General features: G+C 37.2%; 1 protein-coding gene across 2 annotated transcripts in view; it reads right to left on the bottom strand.

Annotated features, from left to right (window-relative positions):
- Positions 1-21,081, bottom strand: part of SEMA6B (semaphorin 6B) — a 1,264,941-nt gene that overhangs the window by 344,179 nt on the left and 899,681 nt on the right. For both annotated transcript variants that reach the window (XM_044053908.1, XM_044053909.1), the window contains exon 7: positions 7,513-7,614. In XM_044053908.1, coding sequence (XP_043909843.1) covers positions 7,513-7,614 — 102 coding nt within the window. The remainder of the gene's footprint in view (positions 1-7,512; positions 7,615-21,081) is intronic.

Raw genomic sequence — 21,081 nt, 5'->3', positions numbered from 1 at the left:
GCAATCCAACATTTGTACCTTCTGTTTTCCTCTTTATCAACAGCCTATTCAACTCTTTATCATTTAAAAGAGACAAAGCTGGATTTTCATTCATTAGATTGGTATCATCTACATTGATAACATTGTCAATATTTCTCCTGGCAATTTTGATTCAATCATCTAATTCATCTAAACCTATCATCTTGCATAATATATAAAATATATGAAGTAAGAAGGGTGACAATATAACCCTGAAACAGTCCTCTCTTAGTCCTGAAACAGTCAGTTATTACACAGTTGGTTCTAAGCATTTCTTCTTGTTTTGCATAGAGCCTGGAGGAGAAAAATATGGTGTCATGGCATCCCCATTTCTCTAAGAACTTAACATATTTTGTTATGTTCCACATATTCAGAATCTTTAGAGTAGCCAACAAAGCAAAAGTAAATATTTTTCTGAACTCTGTTGCTTCTTCCTTTATGATGAAGATGTTGACAATTAGTTTGGATGTGCCTCTGTCCCTTCTAAACCCTGCCTGTACATCAGTCGGTTCTCAGTCCAGATATTGCTGGGGTCTAGCTTGCTGAATCTTGAGCATTACCTTGTTAGCATATGAAGCAAAGGGAATCATTTGTGATTTCAGCACACTTCAGCACTGCCCTTTTTGAGTTTGGAATACAAACTGACCTTTTCTGATCCATTACTTTCTGTTGTATTTTTTCAGATTTGCTGGCAAACTCCAAGGAAAACTAAATATCATTTTGTAGAACTTTAAACAGTTTCTATAATTCCATTTCTTCCTGCATTGTTATTATTAGCAAGGCTTCCCAAGTCACATTTAAATTCATTAGATGTATGATTCCAGAGGAGAGAACATATTACCCTATGTATCGGTGATATTGGGATCCTTCTTGAATAATTCTGTACATTCTTGTCACAACTTCTTAACATCTTCTACTTATGATGTGTCTTTCCCATCTTTGCTTTTATCATGTTTAATTTTGCCAGAAAGTTCCCCTTAATCTCACCAATATTCTTGCAGAGCTCTCTTATCTTTCCCATTACATTATCTTCTTCCAGTTGTTAGTACTACTCATTCACATATCCTTGTTCTTCGCAACTCTCCACATTTTTGCCTCTTATTTTGGTCTGTTTTTCCAAAAATTGTGGTTTTCTAGCAAATCATTGATGAGTGAAGTCAGAAAATAATGACAGAGATGTAAGTATCAGACTTCATATCCTGTATAAAATTTATACTAATGCAAAACATGTTATTCTATTAACTTTTTTTTTTAAATAAAAATAATTTTTTTAAAAAATAAAAATAAATACTAATGCAAAACCTGTTATTCTATTACCTTTCTAAGTTTGTAAGAGCAGTATTTAAACAAAGGCCCTATTTTTGGGCCTTTGTGCCTCCATTCATTATTGCTTTGTCCAGATTTCTTGATCTAAGAGATTGAGAGGTATAGATAGGCTTGATTATCTGTTATTTTCTGAAACTCTGCATTCGCTTTGACATATTTTCCCTATCTCCATTGCCTTTTGCTGTCCTTCCTTCCTTGGCTACTTCTAAGGCTCCCACAGATAGAAGATTAAAAGGCAAAATGACTATTTGAAATATTTTTGTTGCCACCTTCTGGACAATATCAGTAATCTCACTCCTTAAATCTGTTTTCTGCTACAAATGAATTTAATTCTAAACTTTGCAATAATGCACTGGTAGTCTGAGATGCAATTAGATCCAGGTCTTGTTGTTGCTGACTGTACAGAGCTCTTCCATATGTAACTGCAAAGTATGCAGCCAGTCTGATTTTTTGTACTGATTACCTGACGATATCCAAGTGTAAAGTCATCTTGTAGGCTGTTGGAAAAGAATGTTTCCTGTCACCAGTGAATTTTCATAGCAGAATTCTACTAGTCTAACTTTCACTTCATTTCACACCCCAAGGCTAAATTTGTTCATTACTTCAGTTGTACTTTGACTATGACTGCCATCTTTAACATTCCAATCTGTTATGATGAAGACAATATCTTTTTGATGGTGTTGTTTCCAGCAGATGTTGTAGATCCTTATAAATCTGGTTCACTTCCTCCACTTCAGCCATGGAGTCTGGAAAAGATCATGCTATCATTTTTTTGGAGTTGCATCCAAGCATTAATTTTGACGCCCATTTCTTCTTCAAGATTCTTGTTCAAAGTAGAAGATGAGATGACCGTCTGATGTAAAACTGACAGATTCCAATCAAGTCAACAGACAGCTGTGCAATGACAATAGCTCAGTGAAGTCAATAGGAGAAGGTAGCTCAAACTTAAAATAAAATGAGGAAAAAAAATATACATGGAGTGCGGGAGTACAGTTAGTGTAATAAATTAAATACTCTGCTAATGTAGGACTAAGGAACTCTGTTTAGGACTTCTTTCTTTGTGATTTGTTCAAGAATTATGCATTTTGTTGTTTAAACTGGAGTAGAAAATATATATTTCAGTTTACTTTGCATTTTAATAAACAGAATTACTATATTTCTGTTAACTATTCCCCTTTAATTCTGTGACTGAGCTCATGACTGAAGAATGCCTGTGTGGACTGGCTAAATTATCTGGTTAACATCAGATCATAAACCAATAAATAAACTACAATTAAGTACAATTTAAAGGGATACTTCTTTCTGATCAGTCCTGCTGCCACCTGGACTGCTTTCAGAGGGAACCTACTGTTTATCAAGGTTCATAACTGTGACACAAAGAATGTCAAAGCAAGAAGAGTAGTTTGTGAACATAAGGAAATGTCAGGACTGCCTTGGTCACAGAGTGACTGCAACGCTAGACTCAGACAAGAGAGAGGAGATTAGTTTTACATTTCTTTTGCACCTTTTCTCTTTTCTTTGAGTTACTGCAAATGTGGAGTGTGCATAAATATTTAGTAGGTGTAGGGACTGCAAAAAACAAGAGCTTTTTATGTTTTGTAATTCTTTATGTATCACTTGTTTGGGAAGGCAAAGGTTTGAAAGATTAGCTCTTATGCGGTGGATTTTGTGCATCAATGTTCCAGGATGTGATATTTCTCAGGATACACCTGCTATCAGTTACCTCTGTTCTGCTCACTGTCTCCTGCTGCTACCACCTGCTATGCTGAGGAGGTGCTATTGGGTGTGGTATGCAATGGTAGTTAAAAATTCATCATATGCCAGCACTAGGTATCATTTCTGACATGGCTTTTCTGTACACAGCCTCTAGAAAAATAAAAATACAGTGTCATCCAGTGAGGGATAGAATTTTACAAATTACTATGTACGGTTCCTCACTTAATATGTACTGTCTATATTCTGTGTTACCTTACCACACTCCTGCCTACATAATGGGGCTAGTTTTGCAGCATGTTCTCCCTTAACCCTCTGCCCAGACAGAAAAACAGGCTTTCAGGTGCTCATTCCTCACCTAGCCACTGAAAGCCTGGCATTAACTGTACTCAGGTCATGGAAAGTGCAGACAGACAGTGTGTGTGTGCCAGGAATCTGGACAGTATTAGTGACTTTGGTGAGCATCTCAGAGTATGCCAATAAAAGATGCCAAAGGCATGCTTACATTTCCAAGAAGTGCATTACATAAAAAAAATGGGTGAGATAGTTTACATAAAATATAACTCAACACATTACCTCATCCTTTATTTTACTTAATTGCAATACAGCACTCTTTCACCGTAGCAATTATATAAAAACATTCATTTTACTTAACATCAAGAGGAAATCCTGGCATTTCTTTGAGCGTTCAAAGAAACTGACACATACATTCATTCACTAGGGTTTGTGTCCAGTAATAAGCAGGTATTCATTATGGAGAACAGTTATGTGGTTCCCCTAAGAGAAAAAGAGCCATATTCATAAGAATAATTCTGACTTTCACACTTCAATATGGAATATTACAACTAGAGAATATTTCTTAATAGAGTTCAGGGTGAAAAAGTGGAATTGAAACTCTGATTGTAGATATATTTACAATATGTGTGGGTGTGTGTATGTTTGCACACATTTGTATACAAATTCAAAACACATACATACATAATGTGTGGGATAGCACTGCCATTTTTTAGGCCTAGAATACAAGCTGACCTTCTCCAACCCATTACCCACTAATGTCTTTTAAAAATTTGCTGGCAAATTCCAACACAGTAAGCATCATTTTGGAGTATATAAAACAATTCAGACAGAATTCTACCACTTCTTGCAGCCCTGCTATTATTAAGAATTACTTACGTAGAGACACACACACACACACACACACACATATTTTGACAATCTCTTTTCACACGCATGCACACACACAAACATTTTAACAATCTCTTTTCACACACACAAACACGTCGCTTGCACACACACACACACACACACACACACACACACACAAACACACACACACACACACACACACACACACACACACACACACACACACACACACACACACTCACACACACACACACACACACACACACACACATTTTGACAATCTCTTTTCACGCACACACACACACACACACACACACACACACACACACACACATTTTGACAATGTCTTTTCACACACACAAACACGCACGTGTACGCGTGCACACACACACACACATTTTGTTAATCTCTTTTCACACACACACACACACACACACACACACACACACACACACACACACACACACACACACAGACATTTTGACAATGTCTTTTCACACACACACACACACACACACACACACACACACACACGCACACACAGGCATTTTGACAATGTCTTTTCACACACAGAAATGTGCGCATGCACGCATACACACACACACACACACACACACACACACACACACACACAGACATTTTGACAATCTCTTTTCACACACACACACACACACACACACACACACACACACACACACACACACATACATACACACAGACATTTTGACAATCTCTTTTCACACGCACGCACACACACACATACACACAGACATGTTGACAATCTCTTCACACACACACACACACACACACACACACACACACACACACACACACACACACACACACATGTTGACAATCTCTTTTCACACACACACACACACACACACACACACACACACACACACACACACACACACACACACACACACACACACACACACACACACAAGCCTGCACAGCTTTGCAATATTTATCTGCTGTGGTGCTAACAGACCTACTACTGCCATAGACACAATGTATGTGCACTATAAAATTACCACATTTACTCATCACTGCTCTGCTCTGAAACAGGACAGTAGAGCTGGTCTTTGATTTGCTCTGCCAAAATAAGTAAGGCTCTGGTGCAGACCACATGGTTACTTTACATTAGCCATGCTCCCAGGATGCTGCATTTGCATGCAGTGTTATCCAGCAGACTGTGGTAATGTTACTTGCCAGACAGGTTCATATCAATGTAACACTACAGCAGTCTGTCATAACATACTGAGACACTCTGATAGAAACAGGATTGCTTAGGGTGTTATGTGTTTCTGAATACTATGCTTGAGTGTATATTTCTTTGTGTATATCTTTCACCATACATGACTGCAATTCAATGACAGATTGTATACATAATGTCAAAACTCAGAAGCATAACTGCATAGAATCTTTAAAAAAGGGATGCAATTCATAAACATTTTGCATACAGAGAGCTATATTTAAAGAGAGAAAGTGTTCAAGTAAATGCATTTGCACTTGTGTTAACAAACATTTTTTGAAGTAAAAAACTTGTATTTGAGATGCATATTTACCTGCATTTGGTTAAACTACTGAAAAAAGAAAATACTGGATCGGTTTAATTCACTTCACTATGGATGAAATGTCTATGAATATCAATTGAGGTGAAAACAAAACAACTGTTAACAGTAATTTCAAGAATACTTCAGAATCTTGTTAAAATGATGCCAAAATGATGAACTAGTAGTTGACATTGATAAGACAGAATGCATGTAATGGTGTAAGACACCTCAACTATAAAAAGAAACAACAAAGTCATTTTAATGATAATATGATAATGAATAGGTCAACAGTTAACATTTAGATGAATTTCTTGAACCCACTTTATTTTGGTCTACTCAGTACATGTAAGTACAGTGATAAAAGAAGCTACACAGTAGTAGTGTACAGCAAACAATGTTTACAAGTCTAAACCTCTGGACTCCACAACTGACACAGAGTCATAACGGTCGACAATCAATCATATGGAACTGAACTTACTAGCTACAAGGAAAACTGCTGCACATCCCACGTTTGTATAAACCTTTGACAAATAGAACTAATGACAAATGAACTTATATGCAATCTTCTCTGCTACCTTACTAATCAGGACTCCTTCTAAACCACAGACACACAGTAAGTATTCTGGTCTGGCTCATTAACACATGCAGGTAATGTGTCAATGCAAGATCACAATAAATCAAAGTTTGGAAACAAACTCAGATCACCAGAACAACAGACCTAAGTACACTAACCAAAAGGACAGCAATCCCTGGCCCTATCATTGAGATAGTTTGCATCAAAACCTTGGCCAATATGCACACAAATGCATGCAACTTGCTGATGCCAGGGAAAGTCTATGCTCTTTCAAGACCAGGGAAAAAGAATACTACAGGTCTTTGAGTGAGCAGATTGATGGTCTCTGGTCAGGTTAACCCATGCAGATGATGAAGCCTAAAATTACTCAGTGGCTGGCAGACCCTGCAACATGGTAGAAACTGGCCCATAATGCAATGAAAATGTCAGGACATCTATGGGTAGCAAGACATGCATCTAACAAGGGAAACGTTCTGAAATTAGTGGTAAGATCGGACATGAAAATGTTGGCAGGAGTCAAGCAGACATAAGATCTTAAGTTAACTGGTGAGGCTGGAGAAAAATCAAAGCCATACATATATATATATATATATATATATATATATATATATATATATGTGTACATATTTCATGTGCGTATATATCATGCGCATGAGAAGGCAATACATGGTTGTGTCTCCTGCATATGGACAGTACCAAAAGAGTATCGCTGAATGACTGACGGACCCAAGACTTAGAGCAATAAACAAGAAGCAAGATACACAGGATGAAGGGAAGGTAAATCAGTTGTGACATAAGGAACTCTGTTTTCACATAGGTGGGTGGTTAATTCATGAACAACCTTCAAGATGACTCTATGGAATTATTAAGAATGACTAGTGCAGACAAGAAACGATTAGTAAAGAGAAGCAGTTTAAAGTTAATAAGGTGCCAAATCATTTCCTCCAAGGAGGGTAGTGGGCAGACATTGTGGGTGAACAGTTGCTATATAGTGATGACTTCTAGAATTTCATGTGGTAAGTTTATATTTATAGTGCCAAACAACTAAGAGGGCAACAGGCAGAAAGATGACTGCCACTAATCCTTTACCCTTCACATCACATCAGACTATGACAAATACATTGTAACAAAAATAATGATCAGCATTCATACGAGTATTTAGAAAAATCAACTTACACTGTAATTAGTGCAGATGGGATTGAACGCATTAGTTCCGCATGCAAACAGCGTGCTGTTATCCCACTTCAGAAGCACTTTGATGAAGTTTCGACACTCAGCCTAAAAAACAAAAAAGTAAATAAGCATTCCGTAACTCATCAGTTCATTAACTGATTTATACCACAGTGTTCTATCAGAAATGCTTCGTACGCGCTCTCACTGTATCTCCCATCACAACAATCACAATACATACATGTTGGTTAGTTCCTACATGCGTTGCAGCCACAAATTTGCCTGCATTTACATCTTCTGTTTTTTCCCCAAATAGCTTTTTGTTGGAAGCATTTAAAGTTTCAAATAAACATGAAAAACAAATATAAACGTGGGAAAACAAAAATAAAATACAAAAATGCTCAGATAGAACAATATACAATATTTAAGTAAATAATTTTGCAGGATTTCCCAGCTTGAGAAATGAAACCTCTTTTAGATAATAATTTATTTCTCTTGAGAAGTTATACAAAAATCTATATACTTTGTAAATAATAAAACTTAATGCAGTTACAGTGCATGCAATGCATGCTACTGGTATCTTGCAGTAACTACATAATGTAACAGTCAAAAAGTATAAGCTACAGCTCTGATATACTTAAGGAATATGACTGAGTCAACAGGTCTGATTCCAAAAGACTTGCTCGTAGTATAAATGACCACTTACACTGAGAACAGGTCTTTTGGAATCTGGCCCTCAGTGTATGTTACTTACCCTGAGAGTAAGTCATTAGAAACAGGAAATACTTGCACTGAGAGCAATTCTTATGGAATCCAACCCAATGTATTTAATTCTAAGCTGTATTTATTCATATAAGGATTTGAATATTTTGTTTACCCAGAGTTCTATAACAGTAAACTTATTGTTATTAGTATGTGATATTAATTTACAAGACATCAAGAATTTGTTTGCCACATTTTTAAAACCATTCCCGGAGTCACTGCTTTTAAATGTAGCTCTATACATATATATATATATATATATATATATATATATATATATATGTGTGTGTGTGTGTGTGTGTGTGTGTACATATATATATATATATATATATATATATATATATATAGACAGAGAGAGAGAGAGAGAGAGAGGCAAACTTACCAAGAAATTATGTCTTCTTAGATATTTATGTTTTGAATTATTTTCCTGTAAAGCCTTCTGAATGATTTGAGTATATGGAATGTGCCTGTAGTTCTTGAAATGTTTCCACTGGACTTCATATAATTTTAAACTTCTTTGATATCTGTTTTATTTGATAAAGCTGTGCCTGAGTTAATCTTGCCTCGGGGACCATCCACTGAGGTTATTCATCATCTTAGCTTATTTCATTTTTCTAGAAATGCCCTAACCCAGAAAAGTAGATAAGCCTGGCTCATTGTGAGCTGTACCAACAAGCTCTGAGAAGTATAAGACACATATGCAAGTCTCATGGAAGTTGTCTTTAGAAATTTTTATTAAGGTCTCAGTACCCCGTAACAAATCAGCATAAATTATTAATTCTACTTTCACACCATTATCATCTGCAGCTCTAGAATGACAGCTGTTGTAATATGCAGCCAGAGTGCAAGAAGTGTACTAGGAAGTGCTTGCGGTTTTATTTGCTTCATACATTTGTCTGTACACTTGTCAAAATTAGCATAATATTATTAATAATAATAATAATAATAATAATACAGCATAACAGCATATTGGCAAGTATACAATGATAGTTCTTTAGTATTCAAAAACATGCATGCTGATTGATCTGCTTAACCAGCGTGTCCATTGTAAATCGAGCATAAACCAATAGAAAAAAGTCTGGTGACTGAAGTACCAGTGTTTCTTCTATTAGCATGTACTACGGAGGTATTCATCTCAACTGTCCAGACTTGTGCCTCATATTTTTGGTCTGTTCTTCATAAAATTTGTGTTTTTTCTGACAAATCACTGAGGAATGAAGATACTAAATAATGACATGTGTTTGAGTTTCAGACTTCATATCCTGCAGACAAAGGACGATGATACAAGTCTTGTTATTCTAGCAGCTTTCTAAGTTTATAAGAGCAACATTTACAATTGGTCCTATTTAGGGGCCTTTGCCCCCTGTTATTTAAAGCTTTGTTCACATTTCTTGAGCTAAGAGGTTGAGAAGTACGGAGGGCAGATCAAATACAAGGAAAATCCGATGGGTGCTACAAAACTTAAGAAACATACCTGATTTCCTTGTATTTCTGTCTTGTCACTCTGGTACCTCTAAACTGTCAGGATTTTATAGTTTAGAAAAAAAATGCAATGAGATCTTCCTTTCTCCTTTGCTTTTCAACAGCAGTGATGTACTGTGGAAGCGTGGGAACGTAAGTCCCATATGCATGTGTATTACATCAACAAACACAGACGAATGAGAAGACAACAAGAATGAACACTACACCGCTGTACTACAAAGACATTATTTAAGAAAAGTAAGCAATTTCTATCTTAAATAATGTCACTGTATAATAGCAATAACTGACTCGTGGGTGTGGGTATATGAGGATTTACCCATGGTTGGCTTTGTTTAATCACTCGGGCTTCGCCATCGGGATCAAACCAAGCCAACCTTGAGTAAGTCCTCAATATACTAATACCCGTTCATTGGTTATTGCTTAAAAGATGTGTTCATATCTGCATTAGTTCTCACTTTGCTTTGAAATGCATTTTAACACCTCTGGGTCCATTCAGGAAATCCTTTAACTTGATTATAAAGTTTTTAATTCTTATGTGCTCCTGCACCGAACTCTGAGTATTCTTTTAGCTAATCATGGCTCTGTAAGCCTTCCTTTATTGTGCAAGCATTTTAATATATTATTCCTGTATTCTTATTCTCTGCATAATTAAAGGGAATGTAAGCCTGAGCATCCCATTAAAGGTTCCAGAATACAAGTATTTATTTATCTACCAGTATTACCAGCTCTATTCTGTGTGTCTCAAGGATTCATGTCAGGTCACTGAATCTGATCCATCTGTATCACAATGTGGTCAGAAATAATCTAGGACATGAATGCAGGGGAACAAAGTTTTACCAAATTGAAGTCGTCAACGTTAAGTTATTTAAACAAACTGCATGAAGAGTAGAATGATTTACCACATTTAGTATCGGAACTTCAAAAATCTTTTACTGGGAAAAAGAGGGGAGAAACTCATTCTCTAATGTGCTGCAATGTTAGATCTGTGTTATTAATGTAGGGAGTGTGGCAATGTCAGCACTGCATACAGGGATAAAACCCTGACTATGACTCAGACGACCAGGCACTACTGGAACTGATGTGCGGTGAGGGAAGGATAAAGGAGCTGTGTCTACTCACCTCTTTCAGGGTGTAGGGATGTGTGCTGGAGAGTTATGTACCTGCCAGGTTATTGGTATGCAGCAGACAGCATAGCAGAGTATACTCCAGGGCAAAGATGAGCGGGACTGCAGAGGATGCAATGTGCAACTATGGAGTTGAGGTATGGAGTTGAGGTACAGTCTCACAGTATCTCACTGACTGCCCCTGGAGGGTTAGATCACTAGGCAGACAAGTTACCATGGAGGTGAGGAAATTTTATTCTGAGGTCCATATGCCAGCAGTGATCCTAGAAACAGCATAGTGGAAGGAGCTTAATATACTGTCTGTCCCCAGTAAGGTGGTCTTTCCTCTGACAGCCCAAACAGGGTAATGAACTGGTTACTTGGAGGGGAGAGAGTATTCTCAGAGGGTGACAGAAAGGCAAAAGAATAAATAAATATGAAAAGAAAACATTAAAGTAGAGGCGTGTGGAAGCATACAATAGAAAAAGTTAATTTACATACAACTTCTGCTTTGATTTATTTTTTTACTTTACAGTTTGTCAATAAGTTAATTTCAGTGAAGAGTTTATTTAAAGCAACACATAACACATATTAAACGTACAATTTTTTTGCTGAACTGTGTTTTACTGATGCTATATTCAGTGACTTGTTTTGAACTCGTATCTCAATTTAAGATAGCACATTAGAACTAGTTATGAATAACAAACTTTTTATGTTTCTGAGGTCAGCTCAGTGGCATAGAGCATGTAATCCAGGAGTCCTCACTTTAAAAACTGGGCCTGGTCAATGAAGGAACTACCCAAGGTTTGAGCCTAGGGGAGGGTAATAAGCCGGTTAATGCTGGTTCACCAGTTCCTAGGGGTCACTAGGCTTTCTGTCAGATTACAGCCCTGGTTTAGGACAAGTGTTGTGCTTAGCTGGCAAAATCAAGGGAGACGTGGGCATGTCATCTACAGAACAGACTGTGCATGTGGTAGAACATTTATACAAGCCTTATTAACATCACTACATGCCATGAGCAGCAAACATCTGCAAGGTAGCTGTACATTTGGTAGCACATGTGTATAAGCTATACTGATAACACTGCATGCCATGTAAAAAGGATGTAGGGATCTAAGGTAGGCCAAAGAAGAGAAGCTTACTCTATTCTCAGGATCATGATGCATTAGGATGCAACTATCTCCTCTCTGCCTTCTTTGGCTTACCTTAATGCCCCTACATCTTTTCTATATGGCATGCAGTGTTATCAGTATAGCTTAGGACACTGGAAAGGAGCATATGAAGGGCAATAAGTGAGACAACAAGAAAAATATGTGTGAAAAAATATTTAGCCTTTCAAAAATGAACAGCACAGCATTTATTCCCTCAAGTTTAAACATTTTTCTGTCAAACACTTGTAAATATGGTCCAGTGTTGACCACATGCACATCCCTGGTGTTTGTTTCTGCCTAGTCACCTTTCAGTTTCACTGTGTCTGCATATACAGTCTATGAGGCCGTATTACCCATATAAAAATCAGTTGTATTAATGTTAAAAAGTAAGAAGCCAACATTTGACCCTTACAATACATTTAAATGAAGTTCTGTATAACTGGCAATTAACACCCTTCCATTAACTTACCACACCTTACCAACAAACAACAAGCATTTATCGAATCATCTGTTAGGTGATCTGATCCATAAGGCCCACGAGTTAAACTATTCAATCAACTTAAGAAGCAAGTTAGGAGAGTGACATGAACATGAAAACAGTAGAGATACACCAAAGAGATCAGGACCAAACCCTAGACTTTGGGGCTGTGATACAGCAAAGCTTAATACCTTCATGCGTTATCCATTTAAACAAATGGGTGTTAAATCCCTTGCTAAACATTGTGTTCACTTATTTTCCATGGTACAGCATATCATATATCATATTAAAAGACGTGTCAACAACTGTAAACATTGCAACTCAAATCCAGCTTGATTTTTAGCTTTACTGATCAGATCTAAAAATATAAACAGCTTATGACCCAATGGTTTTCTCAGTTATAACTGCTCTGTGTAATAACAGCTGCAGCCCTATCTGTATCCTCTTGCAAGAAATGTAATATAACATTAGAACACTGCACTAAAGAACACAGCTTGTAAGTATGTGTATTAGGTCACTCAAACATTTCCAATGGGCATTGTCAAACCTCATTTCCATTCTTCTGGAGTGTCATTCTGGTGCAAACATTTGTGTAAATGTTATGAGTCCTCTAATAACATTATTTATTTATTTATTTTTTGGATTTCTTCTATTTTCAGTTTGTTAACCTGAGTTGTCAGCTCCTCATCCAACCTGGCTCTACAGTATTAATTTATTGTACTAAAATATACTGAAGTGCTAGTGAAACATTCTGCATTTCACGCAGTTAGTGACACATTGCATACCAGTTTCCCTACAGTAAGAAATTAATTTAACATTCTTCTAGAAAGTGGTTTGCTTCTATACAAATGTTAAAATAAATCTTTTATATTTAATTATGTCTATTTTCTAGCACGTTCTTTCACTTTTTTTTATATACAGGTATATTTTAGTAATTACCTCCATGTTTGCCAATCTCTTGCATAAAGTTTCTGCTTCTCAGGTCCCTGCCTCATCTACATCCGTCTAGGCATTACTAATGTAATACCAGGCCTAATTCTGCCCTGGAATGGGTGATTACAGTAGTACAACTGATAGACATGCCAATTAAATAGAACGTTCTGGCAACGTTTTTTTTTTTTTTAATTTTTTATGTATTGTAAGTCATTTTAATTATGTATCCCCCTCCACATGCATGCAGGCTCTTAGCTGTATAAAATCCTTTCCGTACATGGAGGAGTACGGATGCAGTGCAAGTAATTTAAATGCTGTGAAGCAGGTTACAACTGAAAGCAGCACTACCTCAATGTCATTATTACTAAATCTGATATGGCAGACATCACACTGTTAATATTCAGTGAACACAAGTATATTTTAACATTTCTTCTTGAAAAGTGTGGCAGGCAGCCAAGCTTTCAGAAACTGACTGAAATATCTGCCCTTCTCTCAGCGAGCTGAATCAGCAAACTTCCAAGGTGAAGTCTAGTTTGACAATGCAGGCCAGAAAGAACAACAAGAAGAAAGAGCCTGGAAAGAATGCAAACTACTGAACTAAGAATACAGTATCTATGCCTCAGGGCTTTGGAAACAAATGAAAAAAATCATGACGTCTGCAATCAGTTTATATTTTATAATATGGTACACATCAGTTCTGATGATACCATGAGGCAGAATGTACTAAAATGCAGCACTTCTGTGTAATTACCTGAAAGGAGAAATAAAAACAATGACAGCTAACTAGTGACTGAAATTAAAAATGCTATGAAGGGTTTAAAACATTTAAAAGCTATGTAAATAAGGATAAAATTGTGCTAGGGTTATGAATAAGCTAATTCTGGTATAACGTTTTTATACAGCTAAACTACACTACAGAAACAGTAGAACAATGCTAATATTAGCTTTGCATAATAAGCTGAATTCTAGGGCCCTGACGGAGGTTGTGACCTGCACAGAAAATTTGCCTGGTTGAAGGCAGGCTGGCAATGAAGGCATATTCACTCATGGTCTGTGGCATATATGTCTCCCTGGCCAAGTCTCACTGCCATCCAGCCTGCAGTGAGGCAATCATGCATGCCATAACAGATACATAAACCCGCCTTTCATTTAATTTTGTGTGACCTTACCTTCTTGCTTGGTATAACATGTCCCATTCACCCTCACTAAGCTCACACTCACAGTGCTCCTCTATCCTACCCCAATCCTACTCCCCATAGCCGAAACCCATCTAGACAACTAACCAATTACATCAAACTTCTAATTAGCATATAACTAAACTTCCTCCTCAACTACCAATTAACCTTTTACCACACCCTCACATATCTTCGCTCTCATTCACCCATAGCCTTTCTACACCTAGCAATCCTGTTAACTCTTTCTTAGCCCGCTTTCCTTTTCCAGCCACATGCATACAAACAATATTATCCTACCACAATCACTTTTTTACCTACTCCATGTATCACCACAAATAACACAACCCTACATAACTTCATCACTCCACCACATCTCTTTTATTCATTGCTTCAAACTTAAGATCCAAACTCTACCTACTTTAAAACAAAAATACGCTTAAAAAAATTCTATAACACATGTCCCCTCAACATACTATCAAATTAATTTTACATGGTGACATACACCCTGATCTAAGACCGTCTACTGCCAACTCCACCACTAACCAAAACCAAATAACCTCCCTTGGCTCCAAAAATATTCTCATTGTAAATTTTCCACATGGACATCTGAAGGATTTGCAATAAAATAACCAAGCTGCATGCATGGATAGCCCAACACTCCCCTGGCATACTAATAGCTACAGAAACTTAGTTAAATCCCAATATTGCAGACAAAGAAATACTACCACCCGGTTACAACATATTAAGGGTAGACAGGCAAAAAAAAAAAAGCAGGAGGTGTACCCATCTTACATAAAAATACTCCGCAATTTAACCTTTCCTCTCTCTTCCCACCCCCCTTTAACAATGCTGAAAACATTAGTGCTCTACTGAAGCTGAGTCCCTACAAAACCCCTATCCATAATGGAACTTTATATCCCTCCTTGAAATAACATCAGCACTGCTGACGAATTTCTATCATGGGTCACCTCTAATATCCCAAAAAAAAGACAACTTTAGGAAATGTCTATGTCAACTGTTTATCAGTTGTGATTATCCTCAAAATATCATCAACCTCTATAGCCTCACCCAACTAATTACCTCTCCCACTCGCTACATAAACACAAACAAAGGCTCAATACTTGATTGAACAAATGTCTCCCCACTAACATATTCTCCTATGGCTCTCTCTCTTTCTAATGGTCTAAGTGACCACCTTGCTACCTTTGTCATCATAGCGCAAAACCACACTCCCAAACCACATCAGCTTAATTAAGTATGCAATCTCTGCCACTTCCAAAAAGAAACACTTTTCCAGAACCTACAACATTTCTAAATCGCAAGATCTAAAGGATCTATTGTTAAATGATGATGTTACTGAATTCTCTGGAAACTTTTTTTTAACATTACAAACAGTTTAGTTCCCACTTGAAACCAAAATGTATAAAAGCCATCCATACCAGCCCCTTTGCTGACCAAAACCACAAAACATCTAATGAAACTCAAAGACAAAGCCTAGAATACCTGAATCAACAATGAAATGCAAAACAACCAGCAAAAATATTTTGGCAACTTAGAAATCACACTAAATACCAAATCAAAATAGCCAAAAAAAATACTACACTAACCTACAGTCACAAAACCATCTGAACTCAAAGGCTTTCTGGTCAAATATTAACAAAAAACTCAAACCAGGGCATGCCACCAAACCTGAACCCACAGTGCCTGACAACATGGAAATCAGTGTCAATCTCTTTAATGCCAACTTTATAAAACTGAGTCACATCCCTAATCAAACACCACAATCCTCCCAACCCCAACAACACCTGTGACTCTGCCCTCTTCCTCAGTACAACCAATTCCCACCTCAACCATTAAAAACCGTCTCTTAAAACTAAAATCCACCACCGTAGCACCCGACAATCTCCCTGCTGAATATATAAAAATGGCTACTGAGGCTATAGCCTATCCCATTTCTATAATCATAAACTGCTCGATCACTGAAGCATACATCCCAACACTATAGAAAAAAGATATATCCTACCACTACATAATGAAGGAAATAACACTAAACTTGGCAACCACCACCCTATTATTATCCTGCCCCCTTATCTAAAATTCTAGAAAAATGCATTCAATCCTAGCTCTCTCAACACTTCACAAAAAATAACCTCATCTCTCGCTCCCAACATGACTTCTGCCCCATCATGGCACTACTACAGCCCTTCTATATTTTACTAATACTGTAAATACGCATATGAATGAAGGAAGGCTAGTATCTGCCCTCTTCCTAGAATTTTCCAAAGCCTTCAATATAGTCTCACACCCAATCCTCCTGCAAAAATCATCAATTGCAGGGTTTGATAAAACCTCTACCACATGGTTTAACAGCTATCTTGCTAAAAGATCACATGCTATAAAATGGCACAAAGACTTCTCTACTTTCCTTCCAGTCTTCACAGTCATCCCCCAAGGGTTCCTTCTTGGTTTCATTCCTTTCAGCATCTTCATTAATAACCTCCCAGATGCTTCCAAATCAGCCACAATAATTCAGTATGCTGATGACTCTAGCATAATATTTAGCACCCAAAACCTTAACTACCTGCAACAAATCACTCAAGAATCCTTCTCTTCCATTCAGGCCTAGCAAACCAACTCACAATTTTTTCTTAGCCCCAAAAAGAAAATTTATTCTCTTCACCCCAAGACATCTTCCATTGATAGTTTCTTGACAAGTAACACTAAAATTGAAATCTTCCCACACACTATGCTGCCTGGCATCTACACTGACAGTAGCTTAAAATTTCACTACCACATCCAATATACAGTAAAGAAAACTCACCAGAAATGAAGTTTGTGATATAGTCACAAATTTCCTCACTGACCAAACCAGAAAACACTTAACCTCTAACCAACTACTCCCAACACTTCTCTACTTAGCCCCCTATTTTCACCAACTTACAAGTCTTTCAGCTCTCAAAGCTCAATGTTATCACAAAGTAGTAAAATTTACAGTAAATCATCCACAAAAAAATCCCACCACTGCCTAACACTAAGAGAACTAAACTTATTCTAAATCCCCCACTTACTATCTTACAACTTACAACTACCCATAACCACATCTTTAAATCAAAACTATCCGTTTCTGTCAGCCATACAAATTAACTAGACCGATTCATTCTCCCCAAATGCTGCTCCTCCTTGTCGATAAATTCAACAATACAGCTGGTGACAGTCTATTCCTCAAATGTTGTCACCAAACCATGGAGCACCATACCTCTCTCTCTAAAACTAGAACATCTCAAATATGGTAAACAGAAGCTAATGTCACATCTGCAGAATCTCTGGTACGGCCCATGCACTAATTGTGGATAAGTACTCCTAGACTAAACAATAATTCCACACATCTTTCTACCCTTCAATGACTTCACTCTCATCTCTTTCTCACAACTCCTCTTCTCTTTACTATCACCCACTCGCCATAGTTAATACCCGCCATTTTCCAACTCACTTAATCCTTACAATCATCTATAGCATCCTTTCCACTTCATCTCCTCCTTCTTCAGTCAGTTCTAGTCCTTTTGCTTCTTTGATCAGTCTTTAGTCTACATTACCAATTGCTGACTAGCAAAAAGCAAATAAAGCATAAACATATGCTGCTGTTCTGCAGCTTTATGTCTATTGTATGTCTTTATTATGAAGCTGTTTACTAAAGTATAGAATGCTACTTGTCCACTAAAATTTATGTCTGCATATACACAATACTACTTGTCCACTAAAATTTATATCTGTGTATTCAATTATGCTCATCTTCCTTTTCTAAACACAATAATCTGTATCTGTGCCTTACTATACTACCAGAAACGAGTACATTATAATGAAGACTTTTTAAAATACTGTTAAATGACTTTGTATAAGTCTCTACAAAATGACTTTATTCACTAGACTGTATAAATTTGTAAAATGCTGTTTTTTCAACACTATGTATAAATCTCTATTTAAAATGTATGACTTGGGCTTTTCTCCTAGGTTTCCACTGAAAAGGGCACTGTATGCAGAGTCGGACTTTTGCAGTCAACAAATGCAACAAATTAAGTTAAAAAAAACCCACATATATATATATATATATATATATATATATATATATATATATATATTTATATATACACACACACACACATATATGGATCTACTTCACAATGCCATAATTTCAGAATGCCGACAACCATATGGCCAACACCATATGACCGACATCCGAAATCTCGACATTGTAAGTAGACCACGTAAAAGGAAAATAAAATTTCCTTTCAACTGCTAGCAGGGGGACTACATCCCCCACCCCCACCCCCCCCCCGTAACTTTAATATACCAATTCCGAGATCACACTACAGTGCAGGAATGGAAATCTTTCCATTCCGCACTTAGTGAGATGCCAGTTCTGGATTATTGGCATTCCGAATGTTGATCATATGGTGTCGGCCATATGGTTGTCAGCATTCTGGACTGTTGGCAATGTCAGGTAGACCCCCCCCAACACACACACACACATATATATATATATATATATATATATATATATATATATACACACACACATATGTATATATACACACACACACACACATATATATATATATATATATATATATATACATACACACACACACACATATATATATATAGCTATATATATAGATATATAGATATATAGATAGATATAGATATGTAAATTCTGAAACTGTTGCACCTTGGAGAATAAGAATACTATGAGATACCACAGCCTTGTACTTAGTATATGCCCCTTAGTTTACACTTGCAGTTCTGTTATTCTTAGGATGGCAATTATAACCCTCAGAATTTCAACAGTCACCTGGTATTGCATCTGTATATTAGGCATCCAATATTGTACTAGGACAACAGACACCCTGCACTGCACCTGTACATTAGGCACCTGATATTTTATAGTACAATAGGTACCTGATATTGTACCTACACATTAGGCACCTGATATTGCACTTGCACAATAGTGGCTTAATATTTTAACTGTAAAACACACACCTGATATTGTGTCTTAATAACACATACCTGATATTCTACCTGTACAATACGCACCCTGTGCATTTATTCATTCTTTTTTAATTGCCAGTTAACCAGGATGGTGCATAAGAAAGCTATGTTGGTTATCCTTGAGTGGTGACCATAAGTATATGTTTAGCTAGGGTGGTAATGTGTGGGTAATGCTCTTGCAATAGGGCAGATGTGTAAAGTCATATAGCATTAATTTATTGTGGGACATGTCAGACTGTTATACTGTGAATGCTTTCTATGAATAACCACAGAACAGTTTTTGGAAGAGTAGCTCTTCAGGATATAACACATTCAGTAGTAACTTACAGATCTTGTTAAATAATTTGTGTAATATACCCTAGATGTTTTAATGATTATTAAATACTTTTTCCTCTCTGCAATTGAGCATCAACTGCAACCAGCTCCACTCCGATTCACTAGGTCTGCTGGATCCACCCTAGTTTCCTCTCAGATCCGGGCTGGTAAGGAGATTGTGAACACTGATACAGCATTAAACTGCTGTCAGGGAATTGCTTATCCCCCACCACTCTATGGCAGCCTTTCATGCTCCGTAATTGTTGCCTTTGGGAGGAGCATGCATGCTTCCATTCACTCCTCTTGATGAAGCAGCATAGTGCTTGCTGCATGGAGTTTGCCAGGCTAACTCTGCTCTTGCAGTGATCATAGATTGACTTGCTACCCCCATGATGAGTAAGCTGATGTTGGCTACTTATTCACATACTTCCCATGTAGCCCCTGCAGCACTTGTGCTTTTAGTGGAACATGGGTCATCTGGGTTGCAGTAAGGCCTTTATCCATCTGTGCCCTGTGGCTGCATTAAATATTAACATGAGGACTAAATGGGAATAAGGTGCACTATTCTGTTAGTTTGTGCAATATTTGTGTTTGTGACACACACTTCATTAGTGCTGTACTTTCTGGTACTTCACTAGCACTGCACATGTGACTGTGGCACTTAATTTGTGCTGCAGTTGTGTCTGTGGCATTTCATTATTTATTTATCATTTTTGACTCCATTAGATCCACTAGGTTAGCATCCTCTTTTCAAGGGGAAATCCAAGGCAGTATTTCTTCTACTACGGGAAATTTTGGCTAAGGCACTGGGGAACTCCCCTTCTCATAGCTTTGGAGCCAATGAGTGAGTGTGCATGTCCCATTTCTATGACAGTGGTAGCTGGGAGGATGATGTACAATGAGGAAAAGCTGGTAGAAGGCACAGATCTGAAAGCTAGTGCTGACAGAAGAAACAAAATCATGTATAATTCAGAAGTGTTTTTCAGCAAAACTTAGTTGCTGAAGCTGAAAAGGAATTGAGGGGTGAAACTTGTGATATTACAACCCCTTGTTGGGACGGTTGCAGAATGGATTACTGAAGGAGATGGTGATGTACAGCAAGATGAAAAATGAAGGAGATGTTTCCTGAG

This window comes from Protopterus annectens, chromosome 13.part0 (genome assembly GCF_019279795.1).
Source record: "Protopterus annectens isolate FY-2018-M chromosome 13.part0, PAN1.0, whole genome shotgun sequence".
In the NCBI taxonomy this organism is placed as follows: domain Eukaryota; kingdom Metazoa; phylum Chordata; order Ceratodontiformes; family Protopteridae; genus Protopterus; species Protopterus annectens.
The sequence above is the reverse complement of the archived record's forward strand: the minus strand, read 5'-3'. Positions and strand labels throughout refer to the sequence as shown.